At 35.9% G+C, this 23,274-nt stretch overlaps 1 protein-coding gene and 1 long non-coding RNA gene across 5 annotated transcripts in view; one reads left to right on the forward strand and one right to left on the reverse strand.

Annotated features, from left to right (window-relative positions):
- PDE4B (phosphodiesterase 4B) overlaps positions 1–23,274 on the forward strand; it is a 233,322-nt gene that overhangs the window by 180,553 nt on the left and 29,495 nt on the right. The window contains exon 1 of one of the 3 annotated variants that reach the window (XM_026665991.2): positions 9,978–10,269. The exons of the other annotated variants lie outside the window; for them this stretch is intronic. Within the exon in view, the coding sequence (XP_026521776.1) occupies positions 10,257–10,269 (13 nt within the window). The 5' untranslated portion in view covers positions 9,978–10,256. Of the gene's footprint in view, positions 1–9,977; positions 10,270–23,274 lie in introns of those variants that run through there. 3 annotated transcript variants of the gene reach the window in all.
- On the reverse strand, positions 479–22,565 carry LOC148131231 (uncharacterized). Of its 2 annotated transcripts, none has more exons than XR_015748602.1 (5): positions 21,736–22,565; positions 17,081–17,183; positions 16,233–16,340; positions 2,080–2,106; positions 479–1,205 (listed from the first exon to the last, which is right to left on the reverse strand). It is a non-coding gene; the product is annotated as an uncharacterized LOC148131231 (long non-coding RNA). The 2 variants fall into 2 exon arrangements; XR_015748603.1 differs by having other exon boundaries at positions 16,233–16,343.

Here is a 23,274-nt window from a genome sequence, read left to right on the forward strand (position 1 = left end):
TTGTGTTTTGCAACACAACTGAGTAGCAGAGATGAGAAAGAACCTTTGTGAAGAGAACAGAAACAGATGGTAAGATATGTGTGAAAAGAATGCCTAGAAGAAGAGTGGTATAGGGGCAGACAGGAAGAGGATGGAGGAAATGATTCATTGTTGAAATGCAAAGGGTTCATTGTTGAAGACTTTACAAAAAACAATCGTGAGCAACCTTTCCATTTAACAAAGGGATGGATTTCATTGCTCAATATGCTCTTTACAAAAACAACATGCCTAACTATTAATGGTATGTGTCAACTGCAATGCAACAATTCTTCATGCATAAGCCTTCTAGGACACTGCAACAATTCCAGGAATAAATCTTCCCTTTTTTGGTAATAATTTTATTAAAGATTATATTATAGAATACATACACTTTACATAGAATAAAAACATATAAAAAAGAAAAATTGCATAAAAAAGAAGAAACCTCTTCTTTCTGCCCCAAAAAGTGTAACCAAGTGTAACTTATCACCGTCTCTTAAAAAGTAATAATCACCTCTTTATTCCATACCCATCCATTCTCTATGCACAAATCTTTAAAATGTCTTCACTCCATCTTAATCAGAAAAAGACCATTAAGGATGATCAGAAATGATAACATATTATTACAAAATACATTAATAAACCCATTTTAAATTCTTCCTTTTTCCATTTAAACAAATTCCTCCATCTTGTTTTTAAATAAACATTAAAAAGCATTCTCGTACAATCCTAATAAAAATGCATTAAACTTCATCAGAGATAAAAATCTGATTTATTCTAACCCTGATCAAATAAGCCAATTTTATCTTCTTTCTCCCAGCAATCTTTAATCCTCTCAAATATCTTAGTATCTGCTTTCTTTGCAAGCCCTCTTCATCTTTTCTCCCAAACTTATTAAGACTTCTATCAAGCCTTTTTGTAAATCCAATATAAATTGGTTATCCACATCGTATCTTCACTGTTTGTCACAAAACTGTTAACAACTTCAATAAGTCCCTTTTGTAACTACATTGGAAAGAAATTATCCACACCAAACTTGTGGTTTTGTTTCTGTGTGTTTTGTATCTATGGAGGTTCTCAGTCACCCAGGTCATGGTTGTCCCAAATGTGCTTTTTCAAGAGGCAACTGGGTTTTCTAGTTTTTCTTTGAAGACATTTTGCTTCTCATCCAAGAAGATTCTTCAGCTCTGTGTGTTTTGTAGTTGTTAAATAATCAATTAGTTTGGTTTTTACATCCAATATATCATCTTTTCATATATCCTTTATTTCATCTTTTTCCTTGCAGGCTACCATTTTTAGTCACATTCATATCACCTTTAGTTTTATTTATGGAGGTTGTACTTTAAAGGCATAGTAAAGTTTTTCTATTATAGAAGATAATAGAATTGTAAAGTAATTTTGGGCATGCAAGCAATAATTACAAAATTCTCTTAAAGAAATCCACTGATCTATTTATCTCCTTATGCCCTCTAAAAACCAACCTTCAAAGTCACCTTATCAGTTATTTTGTTTCCAGATGTAAACATTAAAAAGATTATCACAGGAAAGGATTGTTACAGTTAATTTCAGACTTCTGATCCAAATCCATCTGAACCCTTAATCCATTTAAAACTTTCTGAAATCCACACTATCATCCAGGGGTGGGATTCTACCGGTTCTGTCCGACTCTGTAGAAACAGTAGCTCTGAAAAGCAGCAGACATAGAACCGGTTCTATGACTGCTGCTGTTTTGGTCCACCCGCCCACCCGGGCTCTTACCTGACCTTTATTTCCTGCTTTTTCAATCTCAGCTGCCGTGCGAGGCACAGCTGCGGTTGAAAAAGCAGGAAAAAAGTACTTTTTCAAACGCTGCTTCCCTGCATGCAGCGCTGCTCAGCTGTCCAGGCAGCAAGCTGATGAAGATTTACACGCACATGCAGCGTGCAGGGAAGCACACCGTAAATCACCGAACCAGTAGCTAACCCTGTCAGATCTCAGCCCTGCTATCATCCCTCTTTGGCTGTATATTCAGAAAAGAAAAGTATAAAAATACCTTTGTTAAACGATTGAGGAAAAACTCACCTGGTAAATATGATCACATTTCCCATTCTGAAGGATAAAAAGAGTAGTAGAAAAAAAGAAAATCCAACATGATTATGAGGTTCATCCAGAACTTTAAGTCTTTAAAGCTACATTGACAGCTGTCAGTTCAATGCAATCCTGTGACACACCCCCCAGCCAGCTGCCAACTTGCCAACCAGTTTATGCAGTTTATAAAATGCAGTTTATGTCTTCTACTCTCTCACTCAGAGAGTTAAAGACCACCTATCTGGAGTACATAAGGCTGATTTCAGTATCTCTCCTTACTCCAGATAGACTTTAATAGTCTGAATCCAGCATTCAGCTGCCGTTTTTAGCTTTAATGTCCCCTACTGGCGATGGGATGTTAGTTATCATTCCTGACCAGAAGCAACTCCTGCAGGCATAAATCTTCCTGAAATTCATGCAAACAGCCTTATTTCTAAGCATGGTAGTACAATTGAGCTTACTGGGAACACTGATTCAAATGTTTTTTTCCTCTAGAATAGAGGAATGCAATGAGATCAAATATATTGCCTTAATTTTTTCAAAGTTTCCTTTAAACATTTGCAAAAGCGACTTCAAATTTTATCCAATACCCCTTTGTTACTTTAAATAGGCCAATTTTTTTGTTCAATGACAGCCCCCATCCACCGCTGATGATCTCAGAAAGCTAGGTAAGATCATATCTGTTCGATGCTTAGGTGGGAAGTTGGGAAGTTTTTAGATGAAACTGAAAAGTTGAAAAAGCAAGTTCTCTAATGTTGCCAAAGAATATCATGGATGTCGAGTCCAATTAAATGAAGGAAGGTTTGCTTTTTTGGAATTTATTTCAACATTCCCAGGAGTTGGGATAAGGTAATGATTCTGGGTTGTCTTTCTTTAGCTATATGATTCTTAGGTTGCATTCATATCACTTGATTATTTAGTCTTTTCACTACACCAGGGGTCTCCACCCTTGGCAACTTTAAGACTTGTGGACTTCAATTCCCAGAGTTCCTCAGCCAGCTCAGCTGGCTGAGGAACTCTGGGAATTGAAGTCCACAAGTCTTAAAGTTGCCAAGGTTGGAGACCCCTGCACTACACGATACACAATTATCTGTTTGTGTATTTATTTATCAAATTTAGAAACTAGCCATCTCTCAACCAGAGGGACTCTTGTCCTTGTACAATGAAAATAGTAAAATGTTACAAATATAACAACTGAATATAAAAAATTTAAATTAGAGGCAAGGATAATAAAATTTAAATTCTGTTGGAATCTGGGGGAAATTGGTAACTAGGGAAATATACTGTATATTTTTCATTGTAATAATAAAAGCCAGATGTAACTAGAATATTAGAATTTTAAAAAATGGTTTCCTCTATTACACAGATTTGGAAGGAAATAATATCCAAATTAAGTAAGCATAATTGATTTGGAAACAGGTGGCCTCTAGAATTCTAGCCAGAAATGGATCATGTTTTCTTGATTTCATCTGCATTAAGTAAAAAAGACTAAAGTAAAACTAATTCTTGGCTGTAATCTTCAATGTGTTCTACTTCTTTTCATTAGATCTGTAGTATTAAATGGATTTTTATTCAGCAAAAGGCAGTAACCTATTTAAGAGTCACTTGATAGAATTGAATCTTTGAGCAGATATATTCCATTTAAAGTGTATTCATTTTCTATCAACCTGCAATTCTGTTGTGAGGGTATAGTATTATTCTGAAATAAGCGTATCACATTCTGGTATTAGAAAATGTTGAACATTTTTCAAATGGTCATGCACTGTTTTTCTAGAATCTCAAATATTAGTCATTGGTATTGGTTACTCAATATTAAAATGCATGAGTTTTAATACATCACTACTTCAAAATGGCATAATTCATCTTCCCTTCTCTAATGCCTCCTGTTCTTTGGTTTTCTTTATTTTTAGAAGAATACAAATAGCTCTGTGCTTCGTTGCAACATCAGCTTTCTTGCCCGCTTTTGTCTCTGCTTTCTTTTAAAGTGGAAACTAGTTTTCAGATATCTGCCCCAATCTCAACAAAGTTTCTCTAGAAAATGTAAGCTTGATCTAAACTACAGCAGCAGATGATAAATTAGATGTTTGGAAATATTTAATTGACACCACCATTTAGATGACTCACTCTGTACAGAGAAAGGAGTAAGTGAATTTGCTGACTAATGTGACAAAATTCCCTTGTTTTGTATGCCAGATTAGATGCCTTGAATCTTGCCAAGGCTTAAACAGATTTAACGTACTTATACAGGTAGTCCTCGATTTATGGCCACAATTTGAGCCCCAAATTTCTGTTGTTAAGAGAGACATCTATTAAGTGAATTTTGCCCCTTTTACGCCCTTTCTTGCCTCCATTGTTAACTGAATCACTGCAGTTGATTAGTAACCCAGTTGTTCAGTGAATATAGCTTCTCCATTGACTTTGCTTATCAGAAGGTCACAAAAGATGATCACATGATCTTGGGACACAGCAATGGCCATAAATATGAACCACTTGCCAAGCATCTGAATTTTGATGACATGAGCATGTGGATGCTGCAGGTTGTAACTATGAAAAGTGGTCAAAACTTTCTTTTTTCAGTGCCATTGTAACTTTGAACGGTCACTAAATAAACTGTTGTAAATCGAGGACTACCTGTATTATCCCCTTGTTTCTACACACACCAGAGTTTAAAAATTATACTTCAGAAATTAATAACTTACCAATGTTTTTTTTCTCATATACTCTTTAGACTGTGGCTATGATTTTAATTCCTAATTCAGAATTCCTCGGGGAAGCAGGGCTTATTCAAATATAAATGTTACCTTGAGATAAGATGGGCAGCCTATAAATTTTATAAACAAATAAACAAATAAACAAATAAACAAATAAATAAATAAATAAATAAATAAAACTAAATATGTAGTCCTATAAAATATACAGTTTTAAGCCAGACTTGTGCCATTGTAATGAGATTTTTATGCAGTGGCCCATAAGTAGGCAAAGGAAGAAAGATTGGGACTTAAATGCATGAGGGTGAAGGGAATCGAGGTACTGCTTGCATCTCTCATTAATGCTGCCTCTTGGATAGAGCTGAAGTCAGTTGTCCCAGAAAGCAAAATTAAATCAGCAGTAACAAAATACCTCATATGCTTATTTTTCTATTCTTCATTAGTACTAAGTGCTTTCAAAATTAAAAGCTGATAAGAACGGTATGAGATTAGAAAGTGTTATATTTTCCTTCAAGAAATTTTTATTTTCTGTAAGGAGACATGCAAAACTCCTAAAGCTAAAATAGAAAAATACGCAGCAGACTTCATTTAACATTTTCAGTGTATGTTAAGGGAATATATCTGATTCTAAGAGTCAATTTAGCATGGCAAATAAATGGCATTCAGTCAGCACTTTTTAAAACAATTATCTAGAATTACTCTTGCCCACAGAAAACTTCTGACATTGAAGGACTACATTTTTAGAATGGAAAAGACTTCATTTTCACTGTCTTGTATGAGACTGAGCCCTTTATTAATATTAACATTAGTATTATGGGCACCATATTGTCAGTGTGGCTAAGAGAAATTTCTTGTCTATACAATGAAATTGAGTTTGAAGCTAACCTATAGCCTTTGCCATTGCTATACCAGTTGCTGAATTAAATTTTCTTTACGCATCTATTCAGTCTTACTGTAACATAGTGTACTTGCTTCATCCTTAAACCTACAAGAGTACAAAAATATTACATATACAGACACTGGCGTGCACTCCTACAAATACACACACACACACACAAACAAACACACACACACACTTCTAGTAATACATCCTGTGTTGTTGTTTTTTAACTGCTGAAATTGTTCCCTTTTATTTTGTTTCAATTACAGACCATAGGAACACACAGAAATGTGTTCATTAATTTAAAAGGTCCCTGTGGGATAATAAAGAAGAGTATTGGAGAAACAAACAAATAGTGACTGTGGAAACATGAATTCTGCAATTGCATAATAAACAGTTATTTCAAGTGCTGTGTGCTGTTAAGTTGAACTGAGGTTAAGAAGGCCAGGTTGAAACCCTCATGGTACTTCTTTGTGAATGGCTTCTCTGAATGAGAGCCACTATCTCTTGGTAAAGTTGTTAAGAGCTTAAGGGTTGGGGAGTTAGGATAAAATGGAATAGAAGATATCCATGTGTGTGTGTGTATCTTTGCACATCCGGGTGTATGTATTAATCCAAGTTGTTGAACTATTACATTTTTAAAATCAAAACAGGATGAAGTATTACACTCTTCCACAGTAGGTTCTTTTGAAGGTAGCTTTAAAAACAAACAAAATATTCCACATTTATGAAAACAAAAATATGTATTGGTAGTGACTGATGTTTTACATTTACATGGCATCAATCTAGAAGCCTTGGAAAGTGGCAAATCACTTGCATGAATACCATCGTGAAAACTGCATCATTTGAAGGCATCTTCACCTTATTGTAGATAAAACAAAAACATTATGTTGATTTTTATTTTTAGAAAGAGAGAATCCCATGTTAGCTAGAAACTGAATCACAACTCTGGTTTACAAGCTACTGGATAAAGTGTTATTTTCCCTATTATTGATAGAAAACCAGCATTGGAAGGATATATTTGATTTTAGATAAAATAGAAGATGCAATTCTAAAAAGACTTTGAAAAAATGGTTATTAGGAAAATTTGGGGGTAGACAGGCAGGTAAGAAGTGCCATGGTGGGACATAAACAGCAGTAGTAATTGAAGGGAAGGAAGGACGTTTTAGTAAATCAAAGGCAGATGGTATATGCCACCAGGTTTGGATTGTATGTGCTAGCTGAAAATAGTTTAGAAACTTTGAGATGCAACTATCTTACTTCCATCTTGAAACTAAACATTTTCTGTTCTGTGTATATTCCCACATTTTGTCTCCCTTTACCGTTATTTAAACTCTTTGAATGTCTTTACATGACAAATACGTACAGATTCATGTTTTAGATCATTGTTCTTTTGTGTATACGAATTACCCAAAAAGTGAATTGTTAGATTGTCAATTAGCAACTGTAACAATTCAAACTATTCATACAAACTTCTGTAAAGCATTATCCGGATTGTCCCAAAGGGGCTTTTTTCATGAGGCAACTGGACTTTCTGGTTTTTCTTTGAAGATGTTTTTCTTCTCATCCAAGAAGCTTCTTCAGCTCTGACTGGATGATGGGGAATGGGAAGGATTTATACTCCTTGCAGACAGCTGGTGATTTGCATTCTTTTAGCTGGCCGTTAAGGTCACCTGGAGGTTTATCTGTGTCATAAGGGTCACCTGAGTTGTGCAAATTGTGTGGAGCCTTCTTGGAACTGTTGAAAGAACTGTATTGTAGATTGGGAGAGAGGGCTGTTCAATTTTGACATAGATGGCCTCTTTAACCCCAACCATGACCTGGATGACTGAGGCTCTCCACAGACATTCTCAAGATTGCTATGAGATATATAGTTTTGGCACTGGAACCTCCTGGCTAATTTACAATAGACAGATTAAATAAATTAGCCATGGGACACTGGTACCATTGCCCATAATCTCATGAAAACACTGAAAATCTTCTGACTGGCTTAGGGAGTAAGTAATAATGCTTTATGTAGATAAGCTGTAGTACTTCCACATAAGCAGTTTATCCAGTTTTGGAATATGGTCAGAAGCTGTTTTATCTCACAACATCAGATGGTTTTGAGAGCTGCTTTTCTTTGGATTGCTGACTTTATGCATTAATCATTTTTCTCATTGGTATTGGGATTCATCTGCCTCCTGGACTGGAACAGTCAGTATTGTCTCTTAGCAAGATTCAACATCCCACTCCTGAATTATTTAGAATTTCATTCACCTCTCCACCATTTCAGTACCTTAGCACTATGAAAGTCTGATTACTGGTATTGAGGAAAAGAACTGGTTGCAAAATTGCCAGCATGCTATGATTTCACTTTCACAACTAACCATGAACCAGGGGTTTGAAAGGCAACATAGGAATGATGGTTTGATTGCTGGGATAGCTTTGCAGAATTTCAATCATTTCACTCATTTCTTTTTACAACAGGCTTCTCAGTTTGTTTGTTTTTTCAGAATATCAATGAAATACACAAAAAGGCATGTACGGGAAAAATGTGGGTTGGTGATTGCTAGCAATTTATTTTATTTCTTTTTCTATTTTGGTATTATGGAAAGGGTTGCTATCAAAAGTGCTTTCCAGGGTATTGGGGAATGAAAACATTGGAGGTATGGAAGTGTTCTTGGTCCTCTCAATACCATTATCTATAAAGGGCTGCCAGACATCTTTTAGCAATCACTAGAAAAGGAAACCAACGCAGATGGGAATTCCAGGGTGCAGTTTTTTGCTCTGTATGTTTAGCATATGGTTAAAAACTAATTGGGCCATTAGTATAGAATTCCCATGGCTGGTAATGAAAGCAGGTTCAAATCCTGGCATCTTTTTTTCTGGTCTCATGCTCAGGTTTTACTTCTGATCTTGCTAGAACTAATTCTCACAAAAGACTTCCTACATTTGTATTGCTTTTCTTGCACAATGATGTCATGAGATATACACCAAATCCCTTTCAGGCAGTTGTTTAGATGCAAGCAGATCTTTCACTACTAGTCACGGCTAAGATCACATGGAGAACTTTCAGGTCAATGTGAGCAATCAAGTCAATGTGAGTGTATTTCACATTCAGAGAGACAAAGAAGAGCTCTGTATATGCCACCCTTTTTTTTTAACTGTGAAATGATCTTCATGTGTTAATGTGGAGAAGTGTAATTGAGTTAATGAAGAGAAGTGTAATTGAGGCAGAAGGGACTATTCTATCACCAACAAAGAATAACAAGCACCGTATTTTACTATCTAGCCCTAATTCTTTCTTAATACAAATGTAATGTTTGTATTATTATTTGTAATGAAACTTGGATGATGCAGACAGCTGGAACCAGCAGATATGGTTAGCAATCGTTCTGTGCCAGAAGTCAGTAAGAGCAGTCTTTACAATGCAACAAAGTATTATTGAGAAAAATAAATTAATAGTTCTAAAATCGGCAGAGATAAAAGAGTTACTTTGTTTATGCCAGTGCATCTTCAGATTCTGTCCTGCCACACGGCTGAGTAAATTGACTAGTGTTTCAAAGATACTGCTTACAACCTAAATGTTATTTCCTGCATTGCAGATGTAGTTCATTCCCACAGCAAATCCACTTCTCATTTTCCTATTGCTTAGAAACAAGCTTCCCCCTGAAAGTTGGAATCATGCATCTTAGTAAGTATTTCAGTTATGCTATTGACGTCAATGCAGTCGTTAAATAGATTGTCTGCCCTCCTGACAGTAAGCTTATGCCGAAGACCTAGAGGCAGACAAATTTTGAAAGAAGAACATCAGGTTTTCTTTCAGCAGTTTGAGAGAATAAGGAGGGGAGTATTCTTTCTTAGTATTTCTGTACAATTTCTCTGCATGTCAAAATTGCATTGCTGAGAATCACTAGTAAACTCAGATGTTGCTGTTCAGTTCCTAGATTTACAAACAATTTTAAATGAATGACTCAAGAATGATTTCTTATGATCAGCTTCAGTTGGGAAATGCCACAATTTTTACGCCTTGGAGGTTCATTTATCTTGCATGCATCATGTAACTTTAATCAACTAAACCTTTTTAGCTGTTGACTCCAAACCTTCTGGGATTGATTTCATGAGCCTATTAAAAAATAGCTGCCGTGTCTCCTGTGGGCTCTGAAGACATGTCAGCCAATCATGTATCCATAGCAACCGATGTAAACTGTTCCCCCTCAGCCACACCTGTGAACTTTCATGTTAGACATTCCACACGTGCTACACTCATCATGCGCTCTGCCATTCTATCCAGTCCAAATGCCATCTATGGCAGCTGAACAAGTTATGATGATGTCAGTGGGACTCCCCAAGTGTAGTCAAGGAACCCTTCTGAGGTTCCAGGAGGAGGGAGGGGACTTTTTCCGGGTGAATTACTGACAGATTCATTCATTATCCTGACCAGTTGCAGTCTAGAGCTTCCCATCTTCTGTCATGCACAGTAAAGGATATGCAGCTGTCCGAAACTGACAGATAAGGTTTTTCTTTAAAAACGCTATTAAAGATTCACAGCTGAGGATATATGGCAGCTATAAATATGTGGCAGGCAACTTTGCCCTTTGATGGAACAATCAGGTATGTTGAGAGAAAAAATAGATAATTTTCCAGTGTTTTCTTATTGGTTGCTTTTCATTAAGTTTAGAAATATTCTTCCTACCTTGTTATTGTAGCTTTTTTCAATCTTCACTTATTAACCCGAAGCACTCTAAATATTTCTCTATAATCCGTATTTTAGGTTCATAAAACTGGTATTTGACCTGCTTTACAGGAAAAAAAAGTTTATGTAGATAAACTCAGCTTGAATGACAATTGCAATTTTAACTAAGTGTGCTTTATTACACTTTAAATAGTGCAGTTCTGATTTGGGGATGATTTCTATAATTTTCATTTTCTTTTCATCATCCGATTTCATTTGAATCTGTAATACAGTATTATTTAAAACATCATGGTCCTACCTTGAATCATTCCAGCAAGCTCTCCTGATTTCATAGATTGGGAAAGATAAAACCTAAATCTCCACAAAGTTGTGGATAACATTTTATGTAATTAAGATTTGCACATATTGAAGAATTAATAAATTTAAATTTTAAGCTGTGTGCAACTTCGAAAGATCATATTTATACAGTATTTTGCAGCTGAACTTTGGAAAATGTGTTGCCACTAAGAAATAATTCAGGAATCAAAAAAGCATATGACAACAATTACTCCTAAGACTTTTATTAACTCTTGTTCTTATGGAATCCATGCCATATCTTATGCTAATGTCAGTGATTGTAAGAAATGTCCAAAAAAGACTAGGAACCGTAACATGAAACAATTATGGAAACATTAAAAAATTCTGAGGCAAGTCAGAGAACTCAAAAAATTGAAAGTTAATACTGCTTTCCATACTGTAGTGCTTTCCAGTACATTCCTTAACAGGAAAAATAGTTTTTCATTTGCCTTACTTAGCTGTTTGATAGGAACTTTTATTTTGAGTTTTTACCAAGTATATAAATTACATACATTTTTTTTTGCCAAGTATATAAATTACATGCTAATCCTATAAGGAATCTTAAAGTAATTCAGATAACTACAAGGGAAATGAATTAAAGTCAGGTCAATAAATAATAACAATAAAATAGTCATAAAAAGTGAAATGACTGTAGTTAGAATTGCCAGCACCTCTTAATCATATATTTTGTTAACACTTAAAAAACACAATTTATGCTTTTAATTGATATTGCACTATATCATGCTTCAAGTTCTCAAAACAAAGTATTTTAATATTTAATGATATTGACTTTTGTTTATTCACAACAAAATATATTTATGTATGTTTTATACAAGTGGAAATATTTTCAGTGTATAGAAAACATAGCCATAAATATTAATTCCTCACTAACATTAGAATTCTAATCAAGTGCCTCAATAATGTCTATTCTGAAGATGTTCCCATTAAATTTAAAATAATTATCTTTACTTAATTTGTTCAATTGGGAGCTCTTGGGATGTTTACTTAGAAACAAGTTTTATTCTATCAATTAGTATTTAGTCTCAAGTCTGTTTAGAATGCTGAAAATAACGTTTAATCATCTTTCACCTTTTGGATTAATTTTGCCATGTTTTAAATAAAATTGAAGGGTTTAGTATTTAAATAAATTCCATCACTGACCTGCAAAAATGCTTCATCTTTGCTATTTCGCCTACAAAAAACAAAACTTCAGATGAACTTAAACACATTTTATTGGGAGATATTGCGGTAAGAAATATTTAAAAATCAGAGATATCAAAGATAACAAAATCAAAACCCTGGACAAAAAGTAGGGGCAGATCTTTTTTGGTTTTTTTTCAGTATTTATTCTTGTTATGATTAACAATGTCCCTTCCGTTAGTTTGAATATAAGCATATTTCTAAAGATTAGGCTATAGGTATTTAAAGTTATATCATATAGTTCCCAACTCATGATTCTAAGGACTTCCCCCACCCCCCACCCCCATTTCATTGAAAAGAGAAAGGGACACAGCTGGGTTCTTTGATGGCTTTTGACCCCTGCAGAAAAGAAAGGAGAAACAAATGCTTCAACTCTGGTTGTTTTGCCTGGTATGCTAAATAGATGAAAAGCTATAAAATTAACATTTTCTCCACAGGATCTTAAGTTCAAAAACTAGAAAGGAAAGGGGGGTACAAGTTCTTTCCAACACACACACACACACACACACACACACACACACACACATATGTTTTCTGAGGTTTTCGCGGGTATTTGTATGTGGATCTTTGGTATTTGTATGTGGATCTTCACTCCAAGAAGCACAAAGCCAAAGACACAAGCCTGAAGATGACGAATGAGATTTTGTCGAAACGTCACCAAGATACTTCCAATTTTACGCGGGAGAAAACCCGAATAACCAAAGATCCATATATATTATATGGATTATATTATATTATATTATAATATTAGAAGCCATTTAACAATTATGGCTAAATAAGGTAGAAATCCTCAGAATGATATACCATTACTGTTACCCTTATACTGAGTTACATTTTTCCTTCTTAACTCTTTCAGGTAGGGTGGGAAACATTTGTGGGCTGCATGGGCTTTTATGAAAGGAAACACAATTGAGCTAAATTGAACTCTTGTTGATAAATGATTCAGGTAGCTATGGAAATGGAATTTGGTTTCTTCTAGATTGACAATGGTCTCGTTCATAGTGGAAGGCACTTTAGATTTATTATGCTTGTATTTTACTGAGAAGAGTAGTATTCTGTGTCCTAAATAAGTTGCTGGGTATATCAAGATTATCATGTCAAGAAACAGCTCTGTATTTACATAAGAAGGAGATGGCAAATAGATGCAAGTCTGTATTGTATTTTATTTCTGATGGAGCTGACTGGTATTATAGGACTAGTGTATACAAATAGCAAAAGAACAATGCCAACAGTAGGTTTTTGGAAAGCCTTTAGCCATGCTTTGGGTTCCCATTCTGAGTCAGGAATTGCTAGAGCATATCTGCTATGACAACGTTCTGTATCTTGTTGCTGTCATCTCATGGTCCTCTCAAAATTTTAGGCCATATATGCAATGACAACATACAAGCATGTACGCATATATACCTATTCTGTTATTCCCTCTTTCAAGTGACATATATAAATTACTCAAAAGGAGAAGAAGCCAAACGTATGATAAAATAAAGGATTATATTTCTCTCATCCTCATTTTTGGGGCAATCATTTTCACACATATTAACCAATCCATTATCCTCCACTTGGAGACAAACAACCTACTCTCCAATAAACAATTTGGTTTCAGAAAAAAACTATCCTGCAATCTGCAACTCTTACACTGCAAAAACATATGGACTACACAACTCGATCAGGGCAAAGCAATAGACGCAATCTACATAGACTTCTGTAAAGCCTTTGATTCAGTGGTACATGACAAATTACTCCTAAAACTAAAATCTTATGGTATCTCTGGACAACTGTATAACTGGATAGAAGCATTCCTGTCAAACAGACAACAAATGGTCAAAATTGGGAGTGTCCTATCAAATTCTGTACCTGTCAATAGTGGTGTTCCCCAAGGCAATGTTCTAGGGCCAACTCTCTTCATACTCTACATAAATGACTTCTGTGATCATATTAAGAGCAACTGCGTTCTCTTTGCTGATTATATGAAGCTGTTCAATACCACAGACAATACTGCTACCCTTCAAAAAGATCTTGACTATGTATCAGAATGGTCAAACAAATGGCAACTTCAAATCTCAACAAATAAATGCTCTGTCTTACATATTGGCAAAAAAAAATATCAGAAAATAAAATACAAGCTGAATAGTCAAGACCTTGTTGATGATCCAAGCTCTGTAAAGGACCTTGGAATACTCATCTCTAATGATCTAAGTGCTAGAGCCCACTGTAACTACATAGCCAAAAAGGCATTAAGAGGTGTTAACCTAATCCTACATAGCTTTTTCTCTGGTAATATCACACTACTAACTAGAGCATACAAAACATTTGCTAGACCAATACTCGAATACAGCTCATCAGTCTGGAACCCACATTACGTATCTGATATTAGCACAGTTGAGAAAGTCCAGAAATATTTCACAAGAAGAGTTCTCCACTCCTCTACTCGTTGCAGAATACCTTATGCCACCAGACTTGAAATTCTAGACCTAGAAAACCTTGAATTATGCCGTCTTCGGTCTGATCTAAGTATGGTATAAAAAATCATACATTGCAATGACTTACCTGTCAATGAATACTTCAGCTTCAACCATAACAACACAAGAGCAAACAATAGATACAAACTCAAGATTAACCGCACCAAACTTGATTGCAGGAAATACGACTTCAGCAACAGAGTGGTCAATGTCTGGAATACTCTCCCTGACTCTGTGGTTTCTTCCCCAAACCCAAAAAACTTTAACCTTAGACTGTCTACTATTGACCTTACCCCTTTCCTAAGAGGTCTATAGGGGGTGTGCATAAACGCACCAACGTGCCTATCGTCCCTGTCCTGTTGTTTGTTTTAATTTTCTTATATGTACCCATTTCATGTATTCATAACTATGTATATACTTATACCTATTATCTTGTAAGTGATTGACAAATCAAATAAATAAATAAAAACATGCATTTTTTTCCCACATCCAAAGCCATTTCAGCCTCCCACCAAATTTCTTTTTCATACTTCTCTCAGGCATAACTGAACTTACTTTCCTGGCACCCTATAATATACTTCTTTAACTATGCCACGAGTATCAAACTCAATTTCATTAAAGGCCACATCAGGGCTGTGGTTGACCTAAGGGCGCTGGGTGGGTGTGGCCATCTGGGTAGGTGTGGCAAGCTTGATGCCACTCTCAAAACTGCTGGCTTGCTTCCTCTTCACACTAGGTAGACTGGGCCAAAGCTACGCTCCTTGCATTGGGTAGATGAGGACGGCCTCACAGGCTGGATCAGACCACATCGTGGGCCATATCCAGCCCACGGACCCTGCTGTAAACCAAGCAGTTTCCCTATCTTTCTTCCTTACATCCCTTTTGAATTCATTCTTTTGGGAGATTAATCTAACTTCCAGTTCTTTTTCTTAAGTAATTTATTTTCTCTTCCAGCAGTTTTCCACTTCCCCTGTTCTTTCAACTTTTTTTCCCCTTCAGGTCCATTTCCCCCTGCAATGCACTGTTGAGACTGGGGAAAAAGCTATGTATGCTTAATCTGTACATTTGAAATAAAAAAGTTTTTTCTAAGCAGATAGTCAGCAATGTTCATTCTTATTCATTTTGGAATCTCTGAATAGCTCAATTATTTTTTCTGAATTCTCATTTTATTCCCCGTCATTCATTTATGTTACCTACCAAAACAATTTCTCCCTTAGGCTGCAGAATATAGCAGACTTATTCCAGACACATCTGATTCTTCCATTATTATTGTGGAGTGTATATTTCACCTATCACTAGGCTGTGGATTTCTATATTCATTTGCATCTACAGCCATGTTTTGTCATACATTTTAGTTCTTTGATTCAGAATAAAGCCTACACCTTCATTTCTCTAATTGTCTACTCAGGATTAGTGACTGTCTACCAGTCATGACTTTGGTCAATAGAAGCTTTCCTATAATACTTTGTATACTTTGCTCTGAGAAAGAAAGAGTGGCTTAGTCTACCATTTTATGTCCACACCAAGAGATAAGGATGTACTGTTCAGTTTTGGCATTTAGTTCATTAAAGCACGATCACAGTCAAAATCCAGCTTTACCCCATGCATGCTCAGTCTATTTTATGCAAATTGAGCTTCAAATCTAAAGACAACCTTGCAAGCCATCATACTGTTTATTTATTAAATTTCTATAGTCAATCAAATCAACCAGTGATTCTAGGTGGCTTACAATTCAAAAACATATACTACAAATAAAAGAATAAAATCATTTTAAAACAATAGCAATAGCACTTAGACTTATATACCACTCCATAGTGCATTACAGCAAACGCACTGAGCGGTTTGCAATGTCAACATATTGCCCCAACCATCTGAGTCCTTTTACCAACCTCGGAAGAATGGAATGCTGAGTCAATCTAGAGCCAGTCAGTATTGAATTCCTGATATGGGCAGAGTTAAGCTTGCAATACTGCATTCTAACCACTGTGCCACCATAGCTGCTGACAATAAAACAAAACAATAAAAACTATTTTTAAAAACCATCCAAAATAAATATACCCAGAAGTCAAGATACTTGGTATACTGTTGACTGCTTCTGCCCAATGAAGACAGAAACATACAATGTCCTGAGATACACGCCTAGCAATTGGCCAATCAAATCGACAAGAGTCAGAGATGACTGAATGGATATCATCATCATCGTCATCATCAATTATTAATTACAGCCAAATACCATTCCTAAAAGTAAATTTGGGTTGTGTATAATGCTTTACATTACATTTCATTCTGCCTACAAAACAGAATTAATGTAGAGCATTTCATGTTCTGACAGAGTTATATTTTCCAGAACTGCACAAAGCAAACAGTATATAGCAATACCACTTAGACTTATATACCACTTTATAGTGCTTTACAGCCCTCTCAAAGCGGTTTACAGAGTCAGCATATTACCCCCAACAATTTGGGTCCTCATTTTACCCACCTCGGAAGGATGGAAGGCTGAGTCAACCGTGAGCCTGTTGGGATTCAATCTGCCAAATTGCAGAAGGAGTAGCTTGCAGTACTGCACTCTAACCACTGCACCACCTCTATATACTATAACTACCATAAATCGTTAAAAAAAAATTGTAATTGAATTACAATTCAATGGTAGAAATCACAAAGTGCAGGGAATGTTATATCAAATGTCATTTCACATTAATATGTTAGGAAGCCTTAAAAAATGAAATTTACTTACATACTTGGAAGTATTCTGATCATTGAATAAGCAGGAATAGCAGGAAAAAAAGAAACTTATCTTGAAGCATGGATTGGAAGGAAATTCTACACAGATCTGGTTCCTTGAGGAAATGATGATTTCACATATAATCATTTTATTGACTAACCTTAGTTCTCCAATGCCCAGTGGAATTTTTGCAAGCATTCATGAATCATGAGGAAATTACCATTTGCCTGCAAATTCTATTAAGTTAGAGCATTGTGGGAAGTCCCTAACAGTCAACAAGTGCATCTTTCAGGATAAAATTTTAAATGAAGTAATTAGCTTCGGACGACAATATTCACAGAGACAATATTACGCAATAAAATACATTACTTTTGCACAATTCTATGCGAGAAGTAGCATCAACCAGTTCAAATGTTTGTCCTCCAAAAGTCTCATAACACTCTGAATTCTGTTGATTATATATTTTTATAATACCTATGTGAAACACATCCTTGTCTAAATTTCTTCAATTTAAGTCCTTTACTAAATGGAAGAATACTTCAATCCCCACAATGGACAAATGTCTGCAAAAGTTGATGGAGTTAGCAGAAATGGCTAAACTGACTGCTTTGATAAAAGAAAAGAAACCAAAATTGCTTTTGTTTTTACTTGGAAACCGCTTCTACTTCGTGCTTAAGTTGGGAAAAAAATTGATTTGGGGTTTTACTGATTAGATAGATTTGTTGTTATAGAAATGAGTAGTTTATACTATTGTGTAAAAGTAAAAAAGTTGAAGTTTGATGTAATTATCTTAGTGTACTGTACCAAGGGGAGTCAGAAGTCCTTTTCTTTCTTTTACCCTTATTTTCTATACTTTTCCCTTCCCTTTTCCCTCCCCTATTTTTCCTATTATTTGTTTTTGGGTTTATAGTATAAACTTATAAAAAGGACACCACTAATAAAATAAAATAAAAATAAATTAAGGGCTATACTATAGATTTAAATAGGATAATGAAGACTGCACTCTATAAACAAACAAATGAGACCAGAACAAAACTGATCTTGTATCAGAAAACAATGTGATTATAGCACATTTTAATGAGAGCTAATTATGTGAATCATAATATTTGAACAAATGTATGTAAGAACATTCAGGAGATGGCTAAGATAAACTGTTTAAGAAATTAGCAGCCTGATGCAGGAGCACAAAGAAACAAATCCCTTCCCTTCCTGTTATAGATATGTGTGATTGGGATGAAATAAAGCTACAGTATTATACAAACATTTTGCTTTTATTCAAGATCAATAAAAGAAATGAAATATTTTGGAAAACATTTATCCTAAAAACATTCAAAAAATAGCTGCATAGCTTTCAGACTAACTTCTAATACATCTGAATGTAAGTATTATTTAATAGAAGTACAACGTCTTAGATATGCATTCACTGCCGAAAACCCAGAACCGATGTTGGCTATATACTGTAATTTTATTTCATGTTTTGGCATGTCAAAATAATAAGATGCAGCTCTTTTGCCTTTGAAAGTTAAATGAAGGGTGTTTCTCACATACGTGTTTTAATTTGGGATTATTGAATGTTCACCTGAACCCTGCCCAAATGTCTGCTGTCAGCTGCTGTAGATTATTTTTTTTCTCCTTCTCTATTACGTCTATAAACGCCAGCGTGACTTTCATGCACATGGCTAGTGCTCTGTAAACTTATAGACACATTTTTCCTTGGATTGGGGCTAACTTTGATATGCTTTTGTTCTTTTATATGCCAGTTATCTGCAAAAAAAAAAAGACATGGTTCAAGAGTAATCATAGGAAATACTCATTTAGCCTTTTCTCATATTTATACATAGCTAAAGAAGGGGCCACACAAATAACTTCCTTACCACTGGAGAATCAGTCATATCAATTAATACGCTTATTTCGGTTTTTAATTTTCATGACGTAAAAAACAGAGTTTATGGAACAATCCATGTGCAGGTGTTTTCAGCGCAGTAATTACAGACTTTAAAAGATTGTAAGACAAAAACCGTAAGGTAAACTGATTAGAATGAAGCCAAATATACGTATCCCAGGACAATGTTGCAGGATCAAAACATGCTGGAGTCCATCTTCAGGGAACTTCTCTCTAGCAGAGTGTGTGGTATTTATATGGTGCCTGTTTTATGTGGCTTTTTAGATGTTGATTGGGATGTGGTGGCGGCAGGATTTTAAGTCATTGGCTTTCATTTGCTTATGCTGCCCAGCCCTCACCTTTTAAGTACTTGATAAGCTGGTGGTAAATCAGCACTCCTGTTGACTGACTAGGGGCCTGTTTCCAGGGCCACACTCACTATCAAACAAGGAAATATAGTGAAAACTGAAGGAATCAAGATGCCCCATGAAAATAACATTAAAAGTCTGGATGAAGATAATTATTACAAATACCTTGGTATCCTTCAAGTTGACAATATCAAGCACATTGAAGTCAAGAAAAAGATTAGAGGTGAATACATCAAGAGAGTGAAGATCTTAAAGTCCAAAGTCAATGGAAGAAATATCATCAAGGCAATCAACACCTGGGCAATTCCAGTCATTAGATACACAGCAGGAATGGTGGACTGGACTCAAGCAGAACCCTTCATCTCTTGCAGTGACGTGGACAGACTCTACCTACCCAGGTGGGCATGGAATGTTGCAAGTACATCAGATGGTTGAAGAAGAAAAAGGGGCTTTGGAAAAATATCTGAAGGACAATGAAGAAGATGCACTGAAGTTATGGCTTACTGACTACTGGAAAGACCAAACTGGCTTACAAGAAAGACCAGATAACAGATAATCAGAGTTGGAAGGGACCTTGTAGGTCATCCAGTCCAACCCCCCACCCAAGCGGGAGACCCTACACCATTTCTGACAAATGGCGGTCCAATCTCTTCTCGAAAGTCTCAAGTGATGGCGCTCCCACAACTTCCGAGGGCAAGGGGTTCCATTGGTTGATTGTTCTCACTGTCAGAAAGTTTCTCCTTATTTCCAGGTTAAATCTCTCCTTGTTCAGTTTCCATCCATTATTCCTTGTCTGGCCAAAATAGCTTGACCCCTTACCTTTCTGTGGCAGTCCCTCAAACATTGGAAGACTGCTATCATGTCTCCCAATGAAGAACAGAATGGAGGCATAGGAAGACATGGCCAGTACATTAAAAAAATAGCAGGAGAAGCAGATAATCACAAGACCTGGCAAAGAAAGAGGCTGAGGGACTAATTCTGGCTGCACAGAACCAAGTCTTACGGACAAATGAATACAAAGCCAGAACTGAGAAGACAGCAACAGACAGTAAGTGCTACCTATGCAATGAAGCTGAGGAAACATTTGACCATCTGGTCAGTTGCTACAAGAAGATTGCACAGACTGACTACAAGACTGCACCATTGGAAAACCCGAGGAACCAGGCTGAGAACAAATCACCCTGGAGAAATTTATCTAGGTCAGGGGTCCCCAACCACCGGTCTGCGGACCGATACCGGTCCGCTGAACAAGTCCTACCGGGCTGCTGGTTGCTGGTGCCGCCATCTTTTTGATGAAAAGTGCTTCCGGTGAGCTTTTCCGGGTAGAAAGCTCACCGGAAGCACTTTTCATCAAAAAGATGGCGGCGCCCAGCTGATGCCGGTACCGGGCCGCGGCGCCCAGCTGATGCCGGTACCGGGCCGTGCATAAAAAAGGTTGGGGATCACTGATCTAGGTGATTGCCAGGAGTTTGTGCTGACTTAATGGCACATTGTGATCATCATCATGAATAGGAAGCTCATTTGTGTGGGTGGGTCTCAAGTATTCTATATTTTTTCAAAATTATATTAAATAAAAGTTATTCACTTCACTTGTTGGATTCAGTAAGTTCTATATAAGTTCAGTTTGTTCAATAAGTTCATTTTGATCACTGAAACTCCTTATTCAAACACAATGAGAAACGAACCCTTTTTTGATGATTGAATTTTACTCTTCTTTAAGCTTTAACTTACTTAGTTTTACTTCAACCAGTTAAGGGGGATGGATGCTTTCTCATAATAAGCCCCATCAGCTGCTCCAATAGTTATTTTTTTCTATTACTTACTGACTTTTGCATTCACTTCAACATGGGATACAGATGGGACCTCCCAGCTGTTTAAGTAAGATTTCCCCCTTTAATGATGATACACTAAAACTGCAGCTAACAATCTCAGAACAATCACGAGCACAGCACAGCAAAACCACTTATATAACAAATAGCTAGAGTCAAATTAAAACCTTTTCTTTAATAGTTGACCAAAGATTTGCATAATTACTGGTCTGAAGTTGATTTGACCAGAGTGTGGTCAATATGGCTTCAGGTAAAAAAAAAAAAAAAGGTGTGCTTTCATAGGGTTAGGATTATAAAATTGGATCAGGAGTCAAGTCCTTACTATAGTAGATTTTTGATAATACATTTCTGTTGAGTGTGAAACTGCTACTATTAAAAAAGAATCTTGGATAGGCATGTCATATAACCCCTGGTTTTGTAAGAGGTGGTTTCTCAGATTTACCAAATTTTCTCTTGCTCAGTTTATAAGGAATGTTTAAATAAAATAGCCCAGGTTTAAAAGGACATCCTCTTTTCCAGACTAAGATGTGTAATTTTTTTCAGGAAATGCATACTTTGTGATTGCAGTAAGAGTAAACAGTAATTTACCTCAGACCAGGAGCATCTTTGAAGTCCTTTCTAGGCTTTTAGCACGTAGTTGATTAGCTATCAGGCTGAAAAGGAAGTAGTAAAATGAGAGTACATTGATTAGTATTATTATTTTTTTATTACAAGGGAACCGGTGAAGAACCTGGACCAAGAATGGGGAGACCCAGGTTCATGTCTATTCTTCTCTCTGAAACTCCTTCAGTTACTTAGGGACAATCATTGTCTCTCAGCTAACCTATTTCACAAAGTTCTGGGGATATAACAGAGACTCCATATAAATTACCGTCTGCTCTTGGGTGAAGAGCAAGTTACAAATCCAGCAAATTTACAAAATAAACTTATTTTTAAAAAACATACTAAAGACTGCAAAGAGTTGCAAATATTACCAACCAAACCTGCTAAGAACAGTGATCACAATCATATGATTTCAGCTAAATACACTTATAACCTTCCTGGAGACCCTAATAGTAATTATTATGATTAAAGATGAGCAAACTTATGTGTGTCTTCTCCCAATACACTTCTGTTACATATGAAGGTTTAACATCTCCAGGGGATACCAATATGCATGTATTCACATAATATAGGTGTACAAAAGAAGTTTTTTTATTCTTACATTGAAAAGTTCTTAAAATAGGACGCTGTAGGGCTGGCATTTTTAAGAACCTATCATTTAACACAAAACTAATAGAATGTATTATGATCATTAGCATCATGAAGCCTCATTGTTAGGACTGTTGATTCTAGTGATAACATGATGCTCCAGATCTTAAAGAAGACTAAGAAATATTCTGGCCTTACAATCCAGAGTTTGTAAGCCACTGAAAATCTAAAATCGAAAATCGAAAATCCAGGTATTTGAACAATAAATCTACCTAGATGGTAGCAAAGGGGGTCTAGAAGATTGGAATTTTATAGCCTGGTTTTGGTAGCTTTCCCAAGGCTCTCAAGCAGTGGTAGGATTCAATTTTTTTTACTACCAGTTCTGTGGGCGTGGCTTGGTGGGCGTGGCAAGGGAAGGAAAGTGTAAAATCTCCAGTCAGAGGTGGTATTTGCCGGTTCTCCAAAGTACTCAAAATTTACGCTACCGGTTCTCCAGAACTGGTCAGAACGTGCTGAATACCACCTCTGCTATCAAGCACCTTCCATAAACATTTCTTCCAAAAGGGATCTGGTAATAAACTTAGCTTCATAGACATAGCCAATCCTAAAGTTAAGACTACAACTTTAGAATATCTTTTGAAAAATTCTGTTTCAAAAGGGAGGAACAACTGACAGAAAGAGTAAATGTTTTGGAAACCCCTTCTAGAAATTCAGTCTAAAATTTCTTTGTGACTTCGGCATGAACAAAATGGAAATTTAACAATTTAAGAAAAGCCATACTTTCTATTTGTTTCCCCTTAGATACTTCAAAAATGTAATGAACTAAACCTTAATTAACAGGTGGGAGGGGGGAAGGAAATTAACTTAAACAAGTTTTGCAACTTAAACACATTTATTTTGAATTATTTCTGCATTTCTTTTCTTTTTTCAGAAAAA

The sequence above is a fragment of the Notechis scutatus genome, chromosome 3 (genome assembly GCF_049901735.1).
Source record: "Notechis scutatus isolate UNSWTSFEM ecotype Mainland chromosome 3, rNotScu1.2, whole genome shotgun sequence".
Classification (NCBI taxonomy): Eukaryota; Metazoa; Chordata; class Lepidosauria; order Squamata; family Elapidae; genus Notechis; species Notechis scutatus.